Below are 22,192 nucleotides of genomic sequence, written 5' to 3' on the forward strand. Positions count from 1 at the left end.
AAAATATTTTGGAAAGTAAGTTGAATTTGAAATAAATATCAACACGATCATGTAATGGCTCTTTTAAATTATTTTTTTGCAAATATTCAAATGGTAGTTTTACAAGCAAAAGACCCATAAAAATAATCTTGAATACTCACTGAAAGTAAATTCTGAATTTTACCCAGAGCCTTATTTTTGAAATTCTTGTGCTGATTACTTGTTCAGTGCGGGTCCATTCCATATAGGTAAGAAACAATACTGCATTACTTATGTAATTAGCTAACACTGCACAAATACAAGTTGGATATGTAGTGCAAACTGTTCATAAAAAGAGTAACTTTTTTTTGAAAAATAATTTCAGAGTTTTGTAGTCTATTTGAACATTTTATCAGCAGGAGACAAGTTGAAATTAATGAATGCATAAACTGTTATTAACTATTTGTCCAGCACTAATTACAGTAATGCTTAACAGGTATCAGAAATAAAACACCTATACCAGCTTTGGTGGGGATAGGGATTACACAAAATAAGAAATAATGAGAAATAATTTTTCAAAACTATTTTACATTTTTCAAAATTGGAATGTGTGTATATGTGCAAAATACATGTATGTACAATGATGTAGTTTGCTGAAAACGTTTTGTGTAATTATAGTTTTGATATACATATTTATCCTCTGTGTATATGTGTGTGTGTGTGTATACATCCCTGCTAGATGCGGTCATCTTCACCCATGAAGGAAGAACAGCACATAGATCTATATCTATCTATCTAGAGATAGATAGATAGATCGATCTATATATATGTTGTTTTTCCTTCATGGGCGAAGATGACCGCATCTAGTGGGGATGTATACAGACTATATATGAAGGTTGCAAAGTCAAGCTCTCAAAAGTTAGGAAAGGCCAGTATTAAAGCAGTCATGTATGGCATAAAAATCTTAATTTGGTACTTGTATTCTATACAGTATATGTGAATTGAGATTCTCAGAGTCTCATAACTTGGATGAAGCTGGACATATTTCCATACAGATAGAAAAAGCATCTTTTTGACTCTATGTTAAACTGGAAGTCCCTGGTCCATAAAACATAGGCAGTAGATTTTCTCAGTGTGATGATTGTAAGAAGTTTTAGCATAGGGGAATAATACATTGTTTTGCTCAACTTTGTCATTGCAAATGGCTGAACCCTTTTAACTGAAGCTTTCCAAAAGAAATTTATCCTAAGGGATTCTATGGCCCAAAATCTTTTACTCAAATGGTTGAAGTTTGGCAAAATTTATAATCAATCAAATGAAAACTAAGGCTTACAAAGTGTTGCACATTCCTAAATATAGGTGTTATCCTATACCATCAGTAATAAGGCCTAAGGTAGACCAGTTCAAAAAGCTGCTGGCAGAAGCACTCTATTGCACTTTACTTAAAGCAGGAATGAACCAAACAGAGAATTATTATTTAGTGAGGCTGAGGGGGGCAGGGTTGGGCTCAGTGCCCACCTGCACTGGCTAAAACCAGCAGGTCGGGCGGGGGGGCTCCTGCATGCCTCCCAGAAGGCTGCTGGAGTCAGCCCTGCCCACCCTGCTTTAGCTGGTGACTGCCAGAAGCACCGGGGGGAGGGGGGGGCGGGCACAGAGGAACAGAACCACCCCTTTTTGCAAGATCCCAGCCAGTAAGCTGTGGGAGGGGGGGACCCTCATGGTAGGGAGGCTCCCTCCTCCCCTCCCAGCCCCAGGTTCCAGAGTGATGAAAAGGCAGACAGGCAGCGTCATGCTGCAGCTCCTGGCTGCAGCTGTCAAGAAGTTTGGGCAGGGGTGGGAGAAAGGGAGCCCTCCTGCTGTGTGCCCCCCCCCACTGTTTGCTGGCTGGGGTCTTGTGGGGTGGGAGCTGGGCTGGCTTCACATGGCAGGGGGGTTCCTGTACCCCACATCCCAGCTTCTTGACAGCTGCAGCACAGGGCTGCCCAGCTGGCTTTTTGCCACATTGGGAACTTCACCTGGGATGGAAGGGAGCCCTTCTCCTGTGAGGCCTTCCCCCACAGCTTGCTGGCTGTGGACTTGGGGAGAGGTATGGGCCTTCCTGGCAGAGAGGGGGCTCCCTTCCCCTCTGGCCCCAGTGCCTGGTGTGGTGAAAAGCTGGTTGGGCAGCCAGGAGCTGCAGCTTCTGGCTGCTATTGTCAGGAAGTTCAGGTGGAGGGTGTGGGGGAAGGGAGTCCCCCTGCTGCATAGCCTCGGCCTTGTCCCCAGAGACCCCAGCCAGCAAGCTGTAGGGGAGAGGGCCTCACACTTAGGGAGCTCCCTTCCCCCACCCCTCCTCCTCCCAAGCCTCCTGATAATGGCAGCCAGAAGCTGAAGCTGCTTGACCAGCTTTTTTCCATGCTGGAAACTGGGGCCAGAGGGGGAAATGGAGCCTCTCTGCCACATGGACCCAGCCTGACTCCATCTAGACCTGAGCCTGCAAGCTTCACGGGGGAATCCATGTAGCGGAGAGGCTCCATTCCCCCATCCTCCTCACCCACCTGTGCAGGTAGCAGACAGAGCCTTTTCTATCTCTTCTCTGTGACAGCCTGGGGCTGAGGCTGGCTGAGACTAGGAAGCTGCCCAGCAAAAGGCCCTTGGGATAGTGGCAGAATGCAACCTACACTGAAGCATGATAGAGGTGTTACAGATGTTCAAAAAGCACCCTAAACTAAATCACTTTAGTCTAATACCACATCCATCAAGGGTTAACTTAGAGTGGATCCACCATTTTTAAAATGCTTTAAATGTTGTGAATGTCTGTTATGGCTTTAAAGTACTTTCTGTACACGTAAAATGTGTTAAGTGTAACATCTATACCTACCTAAGGTGGACAGTGAACCATACCTTGTCTTTCTTGTGTGATTTTGCTCAAGTTTCTGAGGGCCATATTTTAAAAAATATTTTTTGAGAGCACAGCTGCAGATATCTAGGACTTTCTGTTCAGAGTTCTGGGTAGCTGCAGTTGTAATTGCACCAAATGAAGCACTCAGAATTAGAACTTCCCTGAAAAATTGCATTTTCCCTTTTTTGCATTTCAGTTCCCTTTCTGTAAAATGGTTATACTAACCTCAAACAAATCTACTCTGAAATAAAACTGTACTTCTATAGCACTCTCCATCCAAGGCTCCAAGAGCACTTTATTGTTTATTAATAACAGATAATATATAATGCCTTTTACAGCTGAAGTAGCTATGGTACATTGAAGACAAAATGTGTTTGGTTGCTTAATCTTTTCTGATTCATATTTAGGTTATAGTTAGACTCAGCTCAATTGATTTAATCTGGGGCTATACCACCTATGAAAATAGTCTGGGTTATCCAAAGCTGTACTGCTAAAAATACCCCTTATAGTAGTGGTCTCTTCTGAAAATTTGACCCTCAATGACCTGCTCAAAGCAACATATTTAATCTGTTTGTTCAGAAGTCCATGGGCCTAATTAGCTCTACAATAAAATCTCTGCATCTACCCATGCAACCCTATTAGGTTGCAGTAAACTAATAGGCAGCACCGTAGGTTAGTACTTTTAAATACAAGTACTATCCTGTTGTGGCATTATTTACTGTGCAGCAGTGCACATGTAGGTACTGACAGGGCTGGCTGGGACACAAGCCCTACACTGCCAGCTAGCCTTGCACTGAAGCACCCCTGTTCCCCAGCGAGCCCTTCCACAGCACATTTTACCGGGTTGGAGCAGCCCTGGTCTGGCAGGCTTACCGTCTGGGCCCCCTGCCAGCTGAGGATGCTCCACTCCAGCTCACTGCATTTCAGTTCTGTATATGTGGCACACAGGAACAATAAACTCTTTCTTAATATGTGAGGGAGTTTATTGCTTCACCTTAATATGCACATGTAGATATTCCCCATGTCTGATATTCTAACTCCATAGTCTTGTGAGTTAGCCATAAGACCATTCTTTCTTTTTAGTTATATTGGTTCTATGAGTAATAATAGGCATTACGAGAATATGGGCATTAGAAGCATATATTATTGTTCCTTTCAAAATTTTGTGTACCTTTTTTTTTTTTTAAACTGAGGCTTTAAAGAACATACATTAATTTCTTGTGCTTTTGGAATCTGTACAGTATGTTTCTCTCTGCTAGGCTTATAGTGAGTTATTACCTATATACAAAACTCTATTTTTAAACATGATTCAGTTGATATCACAGGTATTTAGCTCTGTCTGTAAATTAGTCTTTGTCTGGCAAGAACTTTAAGCAAAATATTGTTGAGTTGCTTGGTAGCCTTCCCTAAGCTTTACCTACTTAGCTTACTGTAGGTGGTTTATCTATTTTATACCTCAGATCACGCTTGACTGGTCAGGAATATGGTACTGGCTCCCTGAGTTGAGTCATTTGCATTGTTGGTTTAAAATGAGTCATTTGCAAATATTGCACTTGCTCCTGCAACTGCTTGTTTAGTTGAGCGCATTCAACCAGTAAAGGCTCAAATGCTGCCATCCTATCTGTAGCAGGGGAAGTTGGTATGGGGAACCCTTTTCCCATCTGACTTCCCATGCAGTGTGCAACTCTGGGTGAGTACATCACAGTCCTAAGCCTGTGGAGGAGCTATCATGAGCATGTGAAAGATAAGGATGCCCCTACTCATTACAAAATGCATCCCCCTGACTTTTGCCTTGGAACCCTATCTTTGTTGTAAGGATTTCTGGAACAGAAGCAACAGTGGTCAGTGCCCTTTTGAACAAAGTGAGTCAGGGAAAGGTAGGGCCTTAGACCTACATCAACACAATCCACAGATCCATCCAAAGACATTAAATAATGTACATAAATTACAGCCTAACATTTCTGGCTACTTGATGAGCTCCTACATTTTGGCAGCAGTGCCTTTACTATATATATATAAATAGGTATTCATTGTTGTCGGTTTTGATCTTCTGAAATGTGTAAGCACAAACGTGCTGAACACTTTGGATATGAACAGGGATTTTGTCTTTTCAAGTCACTTTCTCTTTGTTCTTTTCCCATGCCCTTTTTAGGGACTGAAAACTTGCTATGCCAATGCTTCTATTGTCAAGTCAGCTGCTGTGATGTGGACACCCACTGTCTAACTATTTTTTTTTGGTAGAAATACTTTTTGAGAACTTTGTATGGTTCTGCCCCATATCTCAGCTCACATGATTCTTTATCTATTCATACTTGCCAAGTATGCAAGTGATATTACCATTCCTTGGGATATCATCCTAGGTAAAATAACAGACTTTGAGGTAGTTTTGTGATCACCAGAACATGAAAAAACACGTTGGTGATGGAAAACAACACTTTGGCAGGCATCACTGCTTAGATTTCATGCTCCTAGCAAAAAGGTCAGTGTTCAGGCAGCCGTAATCTGGGGATAGTCTAGGTGCTTGGTTAATGCAGGATGAAAGACCTGTTACATATACATTAAGAATTTTGGCTGACAGGAAAAAATATATTCTCAGTCTGGAAGAGAATGATGGCAATTGTGCATGCACCAAACAATTCCATGAGGTCAGAGCTGGAGTGGAAGTCCAAGTACAGTTAGATCACAGACTGCATGAGGCTATTTTGACTAAATAGTTCTGGAAAACACCAGGTGTTAAACCTGATTTTATTTGAACCCAGTGTTAGAAGAGTTGTAGTCCCCAACTCAGTCAAGCCCGGAAAGGGGGATGAGCAAAGGTTAGAACTAGCCAAGGTGACCAATGCCGCCATGCTCCCTCAGCAATGCTGTGTATGCAACCTGCCTTAGTTTTATTAGTGTATGGCATATTAATTCCAGATAAAATGAACAACTTACAAGATAAAATGAACAATAATTTATTAATAACAAACACGGGAAAAGGGAAGTGGAGAAACAACAGACAAAACAGCAATGGATCTGGGATAAACTTGGAGTAGACACAGCAGGAACAACACAAGAACCAGTCAATATCTCACCAGTCCTAACTTGCAATAAGCAAGAGGATGAATGCTGAGTTTAGCAACAGCAGGTGGAAAGATTTCCAATCCAGAGATAGGTAATTGTCCAAAGCTCCCACTCTCTCACTCTGACTCCACGTGACTTTGTGTCCTGTCAGACTCCTCTGACAAGATGCAGCTGCAGAGTTTCGGCAAGGAGGACACAGATCCTCTCAGGGATGCTGAGCTTTAGAGCCTCCTAGGGCTTGGTAGTGTCGTTGAAGACCGGGCAGTGGTTCTGCTTTTTCCAGGGGAGCTGCTCTGTGCCCTGAAGATCACTACTTTCTGGTGTCTTCACACAACACACACTCACCAGCCAGGATATCCACTCACAAGATGCACTAAATCACTTGCAAACCCATTCACTCTCACAGATGCCTATGCTCTCACCTCAAGCCACACTCACACATGTGGTTGGTCCAGTGGTCACCTTTTATACTTTCACTCACCTCATCTCACACAGCCCTGTGTCGTCTAATCACCATTGATCACCACCCATCTATCAATCACATCTCCAATCATAGTCAATTCAAATAGCCATCCTACCACTCGAATCCACTCAACCATACATGCTCACATTCTCTATCTGGATCCCCAGGTGGCAAGTTCACATATTCCTGAAGACTCTCTCAAAGGGTGCAGGAAAACAGACCTTACGACAACAGGCTGAGAGCCATGGGGCTCTTTAGCTTGGAAAAGCGCAGGCTCAGGGGTGATCTGATGGCCACCTATAAGTTTATCAGGGGTGACCACCAGGATCTGGGGGAGCGTTTGTTCACCAGAGCACCCCAAGGGATGACGAGGTCAAACAGTCGTAAACTACTGAGAGACCGTTTCAGGCTGGACATAAGGAAGAATTTCTTTACTGTCCGAGCCCCAAGGTCTGGAACAGCCTGCCATCGGAGGTGGTTCAAGCACCTACACTGAACATCTTCAAGAACAAAGTGGATGTTTATCTTGCTGGGATCCCATGACCCCAGCTGACTTCCTGCCCTTTGGGCAGGGGGCTGGACTCAATGATCTCCCGAGGTCCCTTCCAGCCCTAATGTCTATGAATCTATGAATGTGCCGATGAACTTCAAAGGTACCAAATGAACCAGTGGCTACACTGGTGATTGTACCCAAAAACTTGCTAAGACCTTTTTGACAACTACTCATTTGGTGTAATATAAGATATCATATCTACTCGAAGAAACTTCCCTGCCTATTTCCTTAGATCAACACGGCTACAACCAAATCCCAGTGCTCTTTGTAATTGTGAGGAGTGGAAGTGATAGTTAAGGGTGCAGAAAGAGGGTTGTTATAGCATGTTGTGTCCTGTGTTGTAAATTGTGTACTGCTGCTTTAACATTACATATGCATAGCCAGCCTTTGGGTTCCTCCCCAAAGAGCACTAGATGCAAGCGCAAGAAGTTAGGCTGCTGAAGCCAGGCTAGAGAGAGCAGATTGCTCACTGCCTCCAGTTAATAAAGTATTTGCTCTTTGAGAAACTTTACCTGTGAGTCTGCCTGTTCCTTCCAATGTTCCTGCTGCCAAGGCCTGTTTACTAAAAGTAACTGGGGGTTACCATGGTGTTGCCAAGCAACGGCAGCCAGCGTTCCTACCGGTGAGCCAGTTGTCAAACTGAAGGAGCAGTATCCTCTTCTTTGAAATGCAATGAATAACGGTAACAACTTATTTATCAACTGCACTTTCACAGTACTGTATTAGCTGGCCATATGTAACCAAATTAGATACCTATCTATTGTAACAGTAACTATCAGCAAAGACGTCTGCCATTCAGAGGTTCACATAGGACAGATGGTGATATGTTTTTAATCAGCTTTACTGAGAGCTAAAAGGAGCCGCGTGAAATGGACAAAAGGGGTAAGACACACAGTGATATGCAAACTTAAATTATATCTTTTATTTCTTATATAGAAAGTTGAGGTGCACTTTACGTTTCCCATGCATGTGTCTTTGGGATTGAGCTATAATGAACGAGCAGGCAACCGGGGTGGTTGGAATAGTGGGACATTCTGCGTACTCTGATATAGAGCTGGTTAGTGTTTAGCTGACACTGTCTAGGTTAAATAGAGACCTGCATGGCTGATATACACGTGGGAGGGTTTTCGTGTGTGACATTCTGGGCTTTTTTAAAAACATTTCAGAATCCCATATGTTTGCATGTTTTGGTAAAATACATGATTATGTTTTTCAATATTGTAATATTTTTAAGGAATTGTAGGGATTTGTTTTGACTGTTTGTTTTTCTTAACCATAATAGATCTGGTATTTGACTTCCAATATTCACTTGAAACATCCAGTAGGCCCAGCCTTCTGATGCTTACTCAGACCGAACTGCCATTGACTTTGGTCGTGGTTAACGTATGTGGGAGTTCTGTCTGAGTGAGGATTTCAGGTCTGGGCCCACTGACTTGGAGCCAAAAACAGAATTTGGCCTTTACTGTTTCTAAGGTAGCATATTAAATGACAAGCTATGTGGCATGTCTGTTTGACTGTTTTATGTTGATTTTTACAGCTGCTAGTTTATTCCTGTCTCTGTTATTGGCCAGAAGAATATAAGCATCCTCCAAGACTGCAAACTGGACCATGGCTTTCGAAAATGAACCCCTGCATCTTTTATAAAGAGTGCCTCTTGAGGACATTGCCGAAGACATGGACATAATTACTGATTTAGGGATGCTTTATCAGGAAGAGACTTTTTTGTAAACATGAATTTCCTGGCTCTTTCCTTGAGCTGTGGTTTCCTGCTTCATGCCATTGAAACAATAATCTTAGCTTATTGCATTTTCTCCTTACCATTGGTGAGCTCACAGGGGTACTTTCCAAGGCTAGAAAATGTAGGAGCTTTCAAGAATGTGTCTGTTGTGCCAACTCAAGCAACCTGTGGGCTGCCACGTCAAAGTACTTTTTGTCATAGTTCTGCTTTCACAAGTCTTCAGTCCTGCACCCAACGGTTTTGCATTCAGGAATGTCCATATAGATCTTTGCCTGCATCCTATACTGCACTTCTCTCAGTAGGCCTTGGCACCTGTATCACAGAAGACAGGAATGATTTGCATCCAGGATCTACCAGCAATTCTACCAGTTTTATTTTTCATGATCATAAGGATTGTTTTTCTACTCCCCGCTCACAGAAGCTCACAGCTTCATTTACTTTAACTGTGTGGTTGAAACCTGAGCAAGAAGATGTAATGTAAGTAGTGTTGCAGGTATTTACTTTCATGGTGTTCTTAAAAAAAATTAGTCAAACTAGTCAGAGTAGCTCTTTGTGTGCTATTTAAAACAAAAAGAAAAAAAGATTAAAAAAGATGTACAGTCAGATCAGCAGCTTCTATCTCTATAAATATTAAGACAAATAGTGTATGTTTCTGTAGTGCTTATAACTCAGATAAGGAGTCCCATTAATTTCTGTGGAACTCTTCCTATACAGACCATATTCTTTTTTTTAGTTAAACATATGTGATCCTAATATATATTAATATTTTAAAGGTGACTTAAAAGAATTATTTTAAAATGGCTTTGTTTCCTTTTTTTGAAGGAGAGAGGTGACCTACATTTTGTTTTTAAAAAGTATCCTCTACTCCTTTCCCCACCCCCCCAGTGTGAGAATTAGAGTCTGATTTCCCAGGTTCTGCTGGAGGACACCTTCTCTGTATTTAATAATCCATATTCAGCTATGGAAGGCTTTGAGCCTTTAACAGAGACTTCTTTTATCCAAAATATTAGTGCCAAATAAATGTTAACACAAAATTAAACTTTTGAAGGTTTTTACTAATAATTGCTTCCTCTCACAATTGCTTAAATTTCATTATCCTGGAAAACGTGACATCATTATATTAGTTCTCTCATCAGCCTGTCAGCCGTCATAGAGTCTGTATGTAATATAAATACAAAGGTGGAAAAAACCCTTTCAGATAGTTTTTATCTATTAAAAATGAGAACAAATGAATAATGCATTTATAAAATCCTAATTACAAGCTGTAGGCTGCACACCATCATCTTGAGGTTCTGAGATTCACAAAAGTTATGTGAAGAAGTTCTGTGAGGCACTGGTCTGTCACATAATTTTGTCTTCATGACTGGAAACTTCATAGTTTCATAGTTATAAAGATAGTATCTTCTGCCCTAAATGATATTCCTCTTAAAGAAGTAATTCAGGTGCTGGTTCAACACACCCACCACTTAGGCAGCTGCATAAATTTTAAGCATCTGATCAGTTCTATTAATTTTCTTGAAAGACACACTTTGCCTGTGTGCCTACATGGCACGATCCAGTAGCATGCAGAAGTATCTAAGCCAGCTCAGGTACTGGAAATAGTAAAATGTGCATCTGCAGCTATACTGTTAGCTAACTCATTTATAGGTAACTCTGGGCTCTTGCTTTGTGCCTTGTAGACACACCGTCAATGTATCGTTGGCACTCCACATACGGAAACAGAGATACGCATCTGCTTAAATTTTAAGCACATCCCTAAGTGCTTTTCTGGCTTTTTCAGAGCTACCTTAGATACCCACACAGCACAGCATTGTGCTTTGCAGACATACCCTGAACTGACTTGAGTGTTTGTATGTAATTAATGATTTGCTCAATGTTAAGCATGTATATAGGTCTTTTGACTCAGAAAAGTACATGTGTTAATGGCTACAGACCATTTCTGATTCTTAGTTGAATTGTTCTAAATGCTATGTTCTCCTTGTACAAGCATAAATAACTATACTATGTGCATATTCATTCTTGGTTGTAGAGCAGTGATTTTCAAACTTTTTTTAGAGAGGCAGGGCACCTCTCTTTTCTGAATTTCGTAGCACCCCAGTTGAGAACTATTGTTGTAAAGTCTCCAGGTGAAACTGCTCTGCATCTCTCTGTTTCCAGGAGGGGTGTGGGGAGCTGGACCTGGAAGTGACTGTGACAGGAATGGGTGTAAATAAACCTCCTCCTGCTGCAGATGTGTCCTGGTCTGGTTCTGCATGCCCCTCCCAAAACAGATCTGCGTGGGACAGTTTCACTTGGCTGTGGTGGCAGTGGCAGCAGTGACGTCTTTGAAAGGATCTCACGACAGCCCAGGGTGTAACATCATCCTCGCTGAGAACTGCTGCTGTAGATTATCATGGAAACTTACACCTTAAAACGCCCCATTTTTAAGTTCTTATTCAGTGCTCATAATTGATGCAACAGCTTCCCTGATATGTGACTTTTTTCTCTTGCCTTGAGCAGGGGGCTGGACTAGATGACTTCATGAGGTCCCTTTGAGCCCTAGTTTCCTATCTATGATACTATGATATTGCTGTACCTCAGAGTTCAGAAGAAACAGTGTTAGGGCCCAGTCCTGAAACAACTTGAGCAGTACTGATGACTTGCAGGGTGGATCGCATGAAAGGTACTCTATTACCGTATTTACTCAAATACAAGATGAAGTTTTTCCTCCCAATTGGCAAGGAGAAAAAAGGCTCCTCGTCTTATGAGTGCATACAAGGAAATCTCACTAAATAGTGTCTATCATTTAACTTCTGCCAAAAAAGCATGTGCTCAGCAATGGAAACCAACTACAAAGCGAATTAGATGCGGCCCTCACTGAGCATGACTAAAACATCTGTCCCACTTTGGGCAAATATACTGATGGACACCCTTTTTTGTGTGACCCTTAAAAAATGGCAGTTGCTCCCCTAGAAGGGAACAAGCACCAGGCCTGGGATACTGCATACCAGGCCAGCACTTGGACAGGCCAGAGCAAGCTCCAGTACCCTCTCTGGTGCCAAAAATGCTGAAGGCAAGCTACCACAAGGGCTAATTCCAACTACATAGTTGAACTGGCAGGGAAAATACCATGATTTCAGTCTTTTGGATAAGATCAAGTGAGCCTGGGGGTATCTGAACCCTAAGGTCTCTGGGTCTGGGGCTTGTATGTAGGATGCCTGCTTGGATTTGGGGAGTATCCAAGCCCCAGACTGTTGGGTCTGGGAAGGGGAATACTTGCCTGATGGTAGAGCTCTGCTCAGTCAAATTTTGGAACTTGACTATAGGGCTCTGCCCAATTGAATCTGGGACTGATTTGGTCCTTGAAATGAAATATATATGTAAAAAAGTTTATAATAGATTTTATAGTGCTGCTTAAAATTCTGTTCATGAAATACTTGTGCTAAAACTTAGCCATTTAAAAAAAAGAAACATGCATCAGTTCTGGATAAACTAAGTACATGGGTGCTATATGCAAATTGCCACCAACATGTTTAATTTCAAGGTTATTGTTTTCAATTTTGTTCCTTGCTTCCGTGTGCTCAGGGAAAGCAGGGTCTGACAGTAAGGAGAGGGGAAAGGGGCTGCCAGGGGAAAAAGTTGTGGGGAACAGAGAGCAAAGGGCTACCTGATCTTCCAGACTTATTTTCTCTGCTGTAGCAGTAGGAGGTGGATAAATTCAAAGCAAACTTCCAATAATTAGATTCTATGCATGGAAAATTATAACAAATTTATAAGTTTTCCTTATATAGAATATAACTATTATTATACCTCTTATAATCAGAGTTGTCTCCTGTTCAAGTAAATATGGTATGTACCACATACTAGTGTCCATTGAATGAAACAAATTAGTTTTCCTTCCTTCACAGAAGGAATGCAGCATTCAAGTTGGGAGGGGTGGGGAGGAGGCAGTAGCACACCATGGGAAGAAGTGGCAGTAGTAGCATCACCAAGAGCTCAGGGCACCAGGTGCATTTGACTAGTCAATATGAAGGGCACAGTTTGGCACTGGCAGGGGGAGGTCAGTACATATGCATGCATATTAGGCTGGTAGACCAGAGCTGATTACAAACTTGGAACAAAAGCTCAGCGCACCATCAGGAGCAGGGATGGAGGGGATGATTGGAGTATCATGCACAGATACACACAGTAGACCAGCCAGATCGCACAGAAAACTCGTCAGCTACACAGTGCCACACAAATTGGCACTGTTTGACTCAACAGACAGGTAGGCACCACACAGAGACCATCATTGCAAGAGCAGGCTGAGGGAGCTATGCTTTTTTCTTTTTATACTGGATGTGTAGTGAGCCTTTTAACAGCAGTTGGATTTGCCAAGTGGCCTATGTCTTGCAGACTGTTATAACTGTCTGTATTACAGGAAAACTATCACAGGGCCATAGGGAGATTCTCCACACCATGCTTGCCAGCTAGCATGGTGTGGAGGGAGATGCACCAAAGTGAGAGACATCCTGACCATGGCTTTGCACTTCTGCTTTACATCATTAAGGAGAAAGGCAAGTATCAATTGCCCATTTTGCAATCAAGTTAACTAAAAGTTAAACAGGACACTGCAACCATTGGTAGCAGATATAAACAGCCCACATCTCATTCTCTTTGTTGTTTTGCACTCTTTGAATTTGTCTTAGCTATATGCTTGCCATGCTGGTTTTAAAGTGCTCGGACTACTCAACAGAACTTGGTTCTAGAGAAGAGACTAAAATCTGTTATCAGTATTCCACCTTTGTCTCCAGTAGTGCAATATTTCTCTTTAGGGGCTGGCCCACACAAGAGAATTACAAGCTTCCTCTGCAGTGAGTGCCTTCTTCAGCTTGAGTGGTGAAGGTCTGAGCTATAGATCTAAGAGTCTTGAGTTCCTACACTTGTGAATCATGTACTTCGAGGAGAAGGGGAAGACTAATTAAAAGAAAACAAGGAGCATTTGTTCTTTTACTGCCTCTTCCAAAACCTTCCTGGATTTGGTTCACTGCAAGGCTCCTTTGTAAAGCAAACCTGTGAAGAGAATGAAATACCATTACATGTGCATTTTTCTAATTCAGGCAGAAGGCAAGGTAGGGTAGCACAGACTAACCTCAACTTCCACCCTGCCTTGCCTTCAACTATCTATTTATTAATTCTGCAGTTTTAATGTATTCTCAATGAAGGTTTGGGGAATGCAGTGTATATTTATAGGTATCCCTTTTAAGTTAGCACTTATTATGGGGACTGAAGGAAGTAAGGGAATTGCAACACAGCATTGCACAGCTTAATCAGGTTTGCTTTGTGAACCCATTTAATTTGTGACCCAATAGTTGTCTTAAATCCTTTTCCTCTGTAAAGACAACAAGAAGCTCTATTTCCCTGATATATTCTCTTTTCTCATCTCTGTCCTCCCACTTATGTCCAGCTCCCCCCGCTGCCAGCTGTATACACAGGTGACAGGTGTGTTATCCAAGAATTTCACAAGCAGAAAGCAGCTATGCAGTATGTGTTACCAGAAAGTCAGATCTTCACAAAGAAAGTCTGGTCCCATTTACAATACAAAACACCGCAGTTCAGTGCAGAATGTCTACATTGCAGAGTCCCATTCTTAATGACTGTTCCTAATCAGAACTGATACTCTTGTTTCACCTTTATTGACATCATTTCTCTCTCTCTCGGACAGGCCCTCCTAATTAGCTCCCCCCCTCGTTTTCACTTCTGTGGCTTTATGTTTTGAAAGTGCAGTCCATGAAGGTCATTTCGCTCCTTAAAGTCATGACACCTGTGGGGGATAAAAAATGTGGGGGGTATTTATTTTAGATAAGTAAAATAAACAAAACCTGGATTATCCAATTATTGTTTATCCAGGAAGTGGGTAAATCCAGTTCCTAAATATTTTGCTACTTAGCTGTGCCTTCCCTCACATTTATTATCTGCCAAAACTAGCATGTTTACAAGCAAACAAAATATTGAGAAGTCCAATCAACAATATATTAAGAAATGTGCTTTTAGTAAGCTTGGAAAATAGAAGCCTGTGTTTGGCAAATAAGTTCATTTGAAAATATCCCTGAGGGCTAAAGTGGGTGACAGAAAAAAATCCATTTATTTTTTTCCCTTGGATTTAAATGCGAGTCAGTTAATAATGAAGGTACCTTTTATCAATGAGTTTAGCTTCTCTGATACTTTTTTCCCCTCTGTGTATGTGACATCTTGTGGGGACACAAGAAAGGAATAAAGTTTTAAAGGACAAATAACTACAGCGTAGTATAAAATCAGAATCTGCTCAGAGTGATCTGAGACCAGTATATTATGTGTTGGTCACTGGGCACATTAACATGTGCTACTGGTGGAATAGTAATAAACTCCAGCACAGTTCATGCCAAAGTTTATTGCTCCTGGGTGCAGCGTTTCCCTGTGCACCCAGCGCTGCAGTACGTGTAGCTGGGATGGAACAGCCCCGACTAGCAGGGGACCCCAGGGATCAGCCTGCCAGCCCAGGGCTGCTCTGTCCTGGCCCAACTTGCTGTGGAGGGGCTGGCTGGGGCATGAGGGTGCTTCAGTGCAGGGCTAGCCAGCAAGCAGCCCCTGCACCAAAGCACCCTTGTGCCTCAGCCAGCCCTGTCGTCATCTATGCGTGTGTTGGGCAGTACTATCCTATGACAGCGTTTATTAGTTTACTATGGCCTAATAGGGCTGCACGTGTAGATGCTGAGGCTTTACTGTGGAGCTAATTAGTCAGCTCTGCAGTAAATGTCTCATGTAGATGTGCCTGTTGGCTTCAAACAGGCATTCATTTCTGGCAGGGACAACTTTTGAGAAATTTCCTCAACTAGAAATCACTCTGGGAGAGGGAGCAGTGTGAGTGTTCAGCCTATACCTGCCCTCTTTTCCCTGCTCTCTGTACCTTCTGCAGACCCATGGTAGGTCTGGGGAAGGGGTGGGGAGCACTCTAGTCTTCGGGGACTGGAGTAGAAGGACAACATCCCTCTCACCCTCCGTTTCTCAGACCAGGGTCCCCTGCAGGGTTGTGGGCATGGGATTTGAAGGGGGGGGGGGGGGGAGCTTTCCTCTGTGTGGCACTTTAAGAGCCATGCTGCATAGCACCACATGTGGGTCTGCAGCACCGACGTTGAAGTGCTGAGCAGGGGAGAAGACTCTCCCTCTTCCTCCCTGCCCCAACCATGTGGTACTTCAGAGCTTGTCCCTGTAGCCCTGTGTGGGGGTGTAGGTGCAGTGCTCTGCATCTGCTGCATGAGGGTGGTCTACAAGCATTTGTTCTTGCTGGAGCTGTGCTTTTCAACCTGTGGTCTGTGGACCCCAAGAGGTCCACAGGCTGTCTAAGAGGTCCAAAAAAAAAATGACTATGATCAATCAAAAGTATGCAAATACTCACATTAACAATTTGGAAGGGGTCCATACCTTCACTCAAAATTTCCAAAGGGGTCTTCACGTCCATTTGAATTTTTAGGGGTCCACAAATGAAGAAAAAGGTTGAGAATGAGTGTGTTAGAGAAACTCTTTCTCAAGGGAGATATTCCACATTGACATTTGGAAGATTTTCTTCTAGAAGGGGCATGTTTCCCTTAGGAGAAATGGAATGAATGGTGATTGACCCAGTATAAATGTGATGCCTATATAATATATGACTTCTGTTAGAGCAAGCCCTGATTTACACTAAATTAGATGAGAGCAGAATCTGGCTCTTCATATGTATTTGGGAGACTTGGAGACTATGTAGGGTGGCTCAGAAGACTGACAATGAAATGCAGGGTTTTCCAACTTGAGGGTGTCAACTCAGTAGAGACTGAACTATGCTAGTTCTTGATGGTTCTTTCTGTAGGCTGTTTATGCTGTGTAGCTTCAAACAACATGTCAATGAGCTTAATGAAACTACTGGGAAAACCAGCTATGTGAAAGGAGTTGGTGTGGCCTCACTTTAGTTCCTTATCCATAAGTATCCACATAGTATTTGGCACTAACTCAAAGCCAGAATGAAAGGCCTGAGGGTTGACTGAAGAAACATCTTGCTACTTAGTTAGTTCCTCTAGATTGGGGTGCACCAACTGGACAGCATGGCAGAATCGCACATTGCTGTGTGGATTTTCTGTGAAAACAGGAGTCCTGCTGTCTCGAGAACCTGTTACCCTGTCACCACTCGTGAAATTATAGTTGCTTTGTTAAAATAAAAATGTTAGTGTCCAGTGCCTCATCAGGAAACAGTCTGTTGCATAGCATTGTGCAACAAAGAAACTCATGAGCCAGAAGTTTAACTATTAGTTTTACAGGCTGTGGGCCCCCATCCTGTTTTCTGTCATTGATTCTTGAAGAATGATGATCAGAAGGAGGAGAGTAAGTTGTAAATAAAGGTCCTTTTTCAAATTAAAAGTTCAAGCGAATCATTTTTTGCTGTAAGGTTAGCACATCCTTTGATTTTTCTGTCACTGAACATTATCTCAGAGTTGTATTTTTAACATTTATTTTAATGCAGTCTTGTTAGCATCACTTTGACACAAAATGCTGCTGATGTGTATATGTATATATGTCTGCTTCTGACCTTATGTTGTTTTTTTTGTGGTTATTTCCAAAGGTGTGTGATAGAAAAGGCTGCTGATGGACAGACTGTGTTCAAACTCACGATCTCTGAGAAAGAGACCGTGTTTTATTATCGCACAGTAAATGGTTTGCAGCCACCAATAAAAGTAATGACATTGGGGAGAATTCTTGTGAAGAAATGGATTCATCTTAGTGTACAGGTGAGTGAAGTAAAAAAACATTTACTAGAAGGTTAAATACAAAAATCATGTAAGAGTAGCATATCTGCACCGAAGATATGGGAACAATATTAATAAATTAACACTGGTAAATGTTAGATTCAAGTTCCACGTGGGGGAATTGAGGGCCAGATTTTGAAATAGTCACTGTAAAGACACATTGTGCTATAGAGATTAGTCACAGGTGCACACAGCCAGATGAGGAAACAGAACTAAAAGTTACTTGTTCAACCCAAAAGCATGATCCTCTAACACTTAAGGTAAAGGACAACTTTTTTTGGATACATATACCTTATGTGTGGAAACGGTGAACTTGCAGCTGAGAAACAAGCCTGGCCCACTTGCTTCCACCCTGTAAATTATAACATCTTGAAAAATATTGTGTAGATGTATTTTGGAGTCTTCCAAGGGACCCTTTAAGGATTTCTGCCTCAGGCATGCTCCTGAGAGTGGCATTGGGTGTTTCCAACACTACTCTAATAGTCATGCTTTTTTCAGCATGCAGCACTTACTTCTGAAAGGCAAGTTTCTATTCCAATACATGCACAAAGCTGACAATCCCAGCTTAAGATATGTAGGTGCTTTGAGTATTCCTATTGCTTCAAAGGAACTCCTATAATTATAGTTTGTGAAGGTAACCATGTGCAGGAGTTAGTGCAGCATCAGGATCAAAACAGATGTGTTACAGCACTATGAAACTGTGTGCATGTCTACACAAGACTTTTACTGTGGAGCCAACTAATTAACTCCTCAGTAAAACATCACTGTCTACTGCCTAATAAGTTGCAATAGACTAATAAACGCTGCCGCAGGGAAGTCTGACTAAACACAAATAGTATCTTGTGGTGGTGTTTCATGATGGGGCTGCCTGGGAGATGAGAGTGCTTCAGTGAGGGGGCTGCTGCGTTGGAGCACCCTTGCACCCCAGCTAGCTGCTCTGCAGCATGTTGAGCTGGGTTGGAGCAGCCCTGGCCTGGCGGGGATCTGGGGGGTCAGCCTGTCAGCCCAGGGTTGCTCTGATGGGGCCCACCACATACTGTGGAGCAACTGGCACCAAGATGCTTCAGTGCAGAAGCTGTCTGCCGACTAGGCCCACACTGAAGCACCCACATGCCTTACCCTGTCCCTCCATAGTGTACGGAGCCTGGTCAGAGCAGCCCTGGCTTGGTAGGCTGAACCCCTGAGCCTCATTCAAGCCCAGGCTGCTTTGACCTGGCTTTGGCTCGATGTGCTGTACACGAACAAAGATGTGCCCTGTATGTCCACTCTGTATTGAATGGTATTGTATGTCCTACACAATATTGAGTTAAATATGCCACACACAATTATAAAAATGCACTCCATGCATCTTAAAAGTTAGCTTTCCCCTTGGCATGTCAGCTTTTTAATAATTATCCACTGAGAATCAAGCAGAACTGGCTTTATATTAAAAGCTAAATTGTATTTACAAAAATCATTAAACAAATAAAGAAGAAATTAAAATACTTTCAGTTATTTGCGTGTCTCACAAGTCCCAACAGATAAACTGTTAAATTCTGTTTGCAAGCCAAGTTCACCCAATAATTAAAACCACCAATTATTAGGTATTGAAATGTTTACCTTCTCCTTCATTCATTTCTTTTGTCTGGTCTGTTTAAACATACTTGGTTTACAGCACAATCAAAACTATTTTCTCTACTTTTTTTGCAACTGATAAATGGTATTGACTGTGATTTGGGCATTTTAGTGCTGATCTTGTCACTCTCAGAAATATCCAAGCTGTCCTCTTAATTTTTTTTTGCAGTTGTCTTTTTTCCCAGGATAGCAGCATGCTGGTGTGAATAAGTTTTTGGCTGTTGTATTAAAAGAGTGACCTTAAGGTAGAACTAATGAACTTTACACTTCAGACACTCAGAGGGTGCTACATTACTGCTGATGTTGTCAGCCACATTTTGTATAAGCCTCAGAAGCTGCTAAAGGATGGGATAGCAAAGTGAAGAGCAAAGGGGCAAGATGTTTTATGAAAATGTTTCAAATTGAATAACACCCCTCTCCCCAGTTTAGGTCTTTGTTTCTTCTGGGCAGAGCCCTTTCAAATGCACTTGTAGCAATGCAGCCTTTTCTGCCCTCATTTTTAATGAAGAGTTGCAGCCTGTGAAGATCTTTGGAGACTGTAGCTTTAGTCCGGTGTCAGGTTGCTGAGATCAGGAGATAATCCTGTATAACGTGACTGGTAACGTCAGTAAGCCACCACTTCCTATGAACAAAGATAGAAGCTGTACTCTATGTATTGCAGATTTGATATGGCTGCTGAACTCCAGACCAAGGGGCAATGAAGCTTACTGTTGGCTAAATATTTTATGCAGTCCCTACAATAGATAGTTCTCAGCAATCTGATAAAAAGCACTATTTGCTACACAAATGATCAGTCTCAGGTGCCTGTGCAAAAAAGATTAAATAATATTAATAGGGAAGAGACTTTGTTAATATATTTATTAAACCAATGACAATATGCAGCAGGGCCTGGATGTTTCCAGAAATCTTAGCTGATTCAAGCCTTGTTCTCAGTACAAAGTAGGCATGGGCAGGCTCTGTGAGGGAGAGGACAGGCAGCACAGTGGGAGATCGGGCATACAAGAGTAAGCAGAGCACCAGATTGGGCAGGGGAAGGAGATCATAGTGGACCTTGGGCGAGGATTCTGGGTTAATTTGTGGCATGCTTGCCAAAGTGGTAGACCCTCACTATTCTAAGTAATAGAAAACTACAAATTGTGTTATGTTAAATTGGATTTTAACTCAAGTTAAGAACATATCTTTGTTTTGTAGAGAAGACAGGTCCTAGGACTGATTTTAGTGTTTATTGATGTAGAAAAAAATGGATTCATTCCCCCACCCAACTTAAGTGTTAAGGTGTTTATTATGCATTGCAATGCTCACCCACTATCTATTAGGCCTGTGCAAAGTGGCTAGTGTTCCCTTCGGATTCGGCATTTTGGGGGAGAGCGATTCAATTCGGTGATTTGAATTGCTGTCCCGAATCGATTTGGCCTAATTTGATTTAGAGATTTGGCTGCTGCCTTATTTCTGAATCAGCCAGGCCCATCCCCTACCTGCTCTCCCAGCCCTGGCAATGGCTGCCCCTCCCACCCCAGCTCCTGGCACTTTAAAGGAAAAAGCCCTGACTCACTGGGTGCTGCTGGGTGGGGGGGGGAGGGCAATCCCCACTGCCCCTCACTGCCCTGTGCTACATCTGCACAAACCTCCAACCCCTGCCTGCTGTCCCAGCTCCCCCATGGCAGCCCCGCCTGCCCCAGCTTTGGCCCTTTAAAAAAAAGCAAACCATGGCCTCACCAGTTCCTGCTGGGCGGGGGACAATCTCCACTGCCCCCTGTTGTCCTGTGCCATGTGGGGGGGGCTTTTCCACATGGCAGAGAACCCCATGCAGTGTGGGGCTGTGGGGGCAGCAGGGATTGCCCCCCCACCTGGCAACACCCAGTGAGTGGGGGCTTTTTTTAAAAGCACTGGGAGCTAGGGTGGGCAGGGCAGCCATGAGGGGGCTGGGGGAGTGGGTGGGGTTTGGGGGAGGCTGGGGGAGCAGGCATAGGATGGGGCCTGGCAGGAGTCCTCCCCTGGTCCTCCCCCCTCCTCCAACCCCCCTTCCCTCCCCTCTACTTACCTGGTCTGAGTCTGGGTCCAGCTCTCTGCTGCAGTGGGTGCGGACTGCCTGAATTATTGATTCAGAGAGGTTCAAATTGATTAGGACCTTTTTACCAGTCCCCTGATTCGATTCAGATTTGGAGATTTGGCCACCGAATCGGGCCAAATCTCCTCCGAATCAAATCGCCACCCGAAACTTCCCACAGCCCTATTATCTATCCATTTAAAAGGTATAAGCGCATAACTCTGGTATAGACAACAAAGGGAACTCTTACTTCACTGCTCTTCTCCTTGCTTTAGGATTGTTGCAGTATGTGAAGTGTCATATCTGCAGCTGTGATATATAATCCCAGCAAATGCATTCAGAAAAATATGAATAGTTTCCTCCCCATCCCCACCGTGAATCTTTCTGAGGAGCTTAATGGGTCAGGCAAGATTTAGAGCAATCTTATCAGGTGCATTTTTTTAACTTAGGATTTAGCTGGATGCATCTGATGACCGAAGACTGGGGAAAATCATGCCAATTTAGTTTAGCTAATCTTGGAGTCTCCAAAATTCTGATATTTATGTTTTTTATTTCTGCAAGAGGGAAGGGTTCCTTAGAATGATATCTTTTGGTTTTTATTTAGTGTTTAATAAGAGGGCTAAATATCACTAACAGTGGAGATTTTGAAAATGTGAAGAGCCATTTTCATATATGCAGAATAAACATGTCACTTGTAAAACCACAATTGTTTTAGTTTTGGGAACCTGGGAAGTGCTGTCTGTGAGTTCAAGTGCAGGGGGAAGGTAGTTATGTGGAAGGCAGAGAGTTCCTTCAGGAATGGTTGGTAGCCATTGTCCTGGGGTGCAAGCAAGCATGACCTAACTTATCATATCATTATTGCAATTATGTTTTAACAATTTTCAGCTAATTCAACCTCCTTGAGAATGCAGTGATGATATTAGCTTTATTTACATTTTCATTAAGCACATTAATTTTTATATGGATGCTAGAGGTCTCTCATGAAATGCGATCTGTTGACAGTCAAAAATTACTGTGTTTCCTAAAAGTTCAACTTACATGCCTTAAAAATAGCAAGCTTGCATATTTATACATAATACGATATGTGATTTAATTAATACTGCT

General features: G+C 42.6%; 1 protein-coding gene across 1 annotated transcript in view; it reads left to right on the forward strand.

Moving 5' to 3' along the window:
* The first annotated feature begins 8,648 nt into the window (after window positions 1-8,648).
* The window catches only part of USH2A (usherin), a 653,616-nt gene continuing 640,072 nt past the window's right edge, over window positions 8,649-22,192 (forward strand). Inside the window, exons 1-2 of the mRNA XM_090031530.1 lie at window positions 8,649-9,133; window positions 17,244-17,409. Coding sequence (XP_089887656.1) covers window positions 8,649-9,133; window positions 17,244-17,409 — 651 coding nt within the window. The remainder of the gene's footprint in view (window positions 9,134-17,243; window positions 17,410-22,192) is intronic.

This window comes from Crocodylus siamensis, chromosome 1 (assembly GCF_052110815.1).
Source record: "Crocodylus siamensis isolate JL-2025a chromosome 1, ASM5211081v1, whole genome shotgun sequence".
In the NCBI taxonomy this organism is placed as follows: Eukaryota; Metazoa; Chordata; order Crocodylia; family Crocodylidae; genus Crocodylus; species Crocodylus siamensis.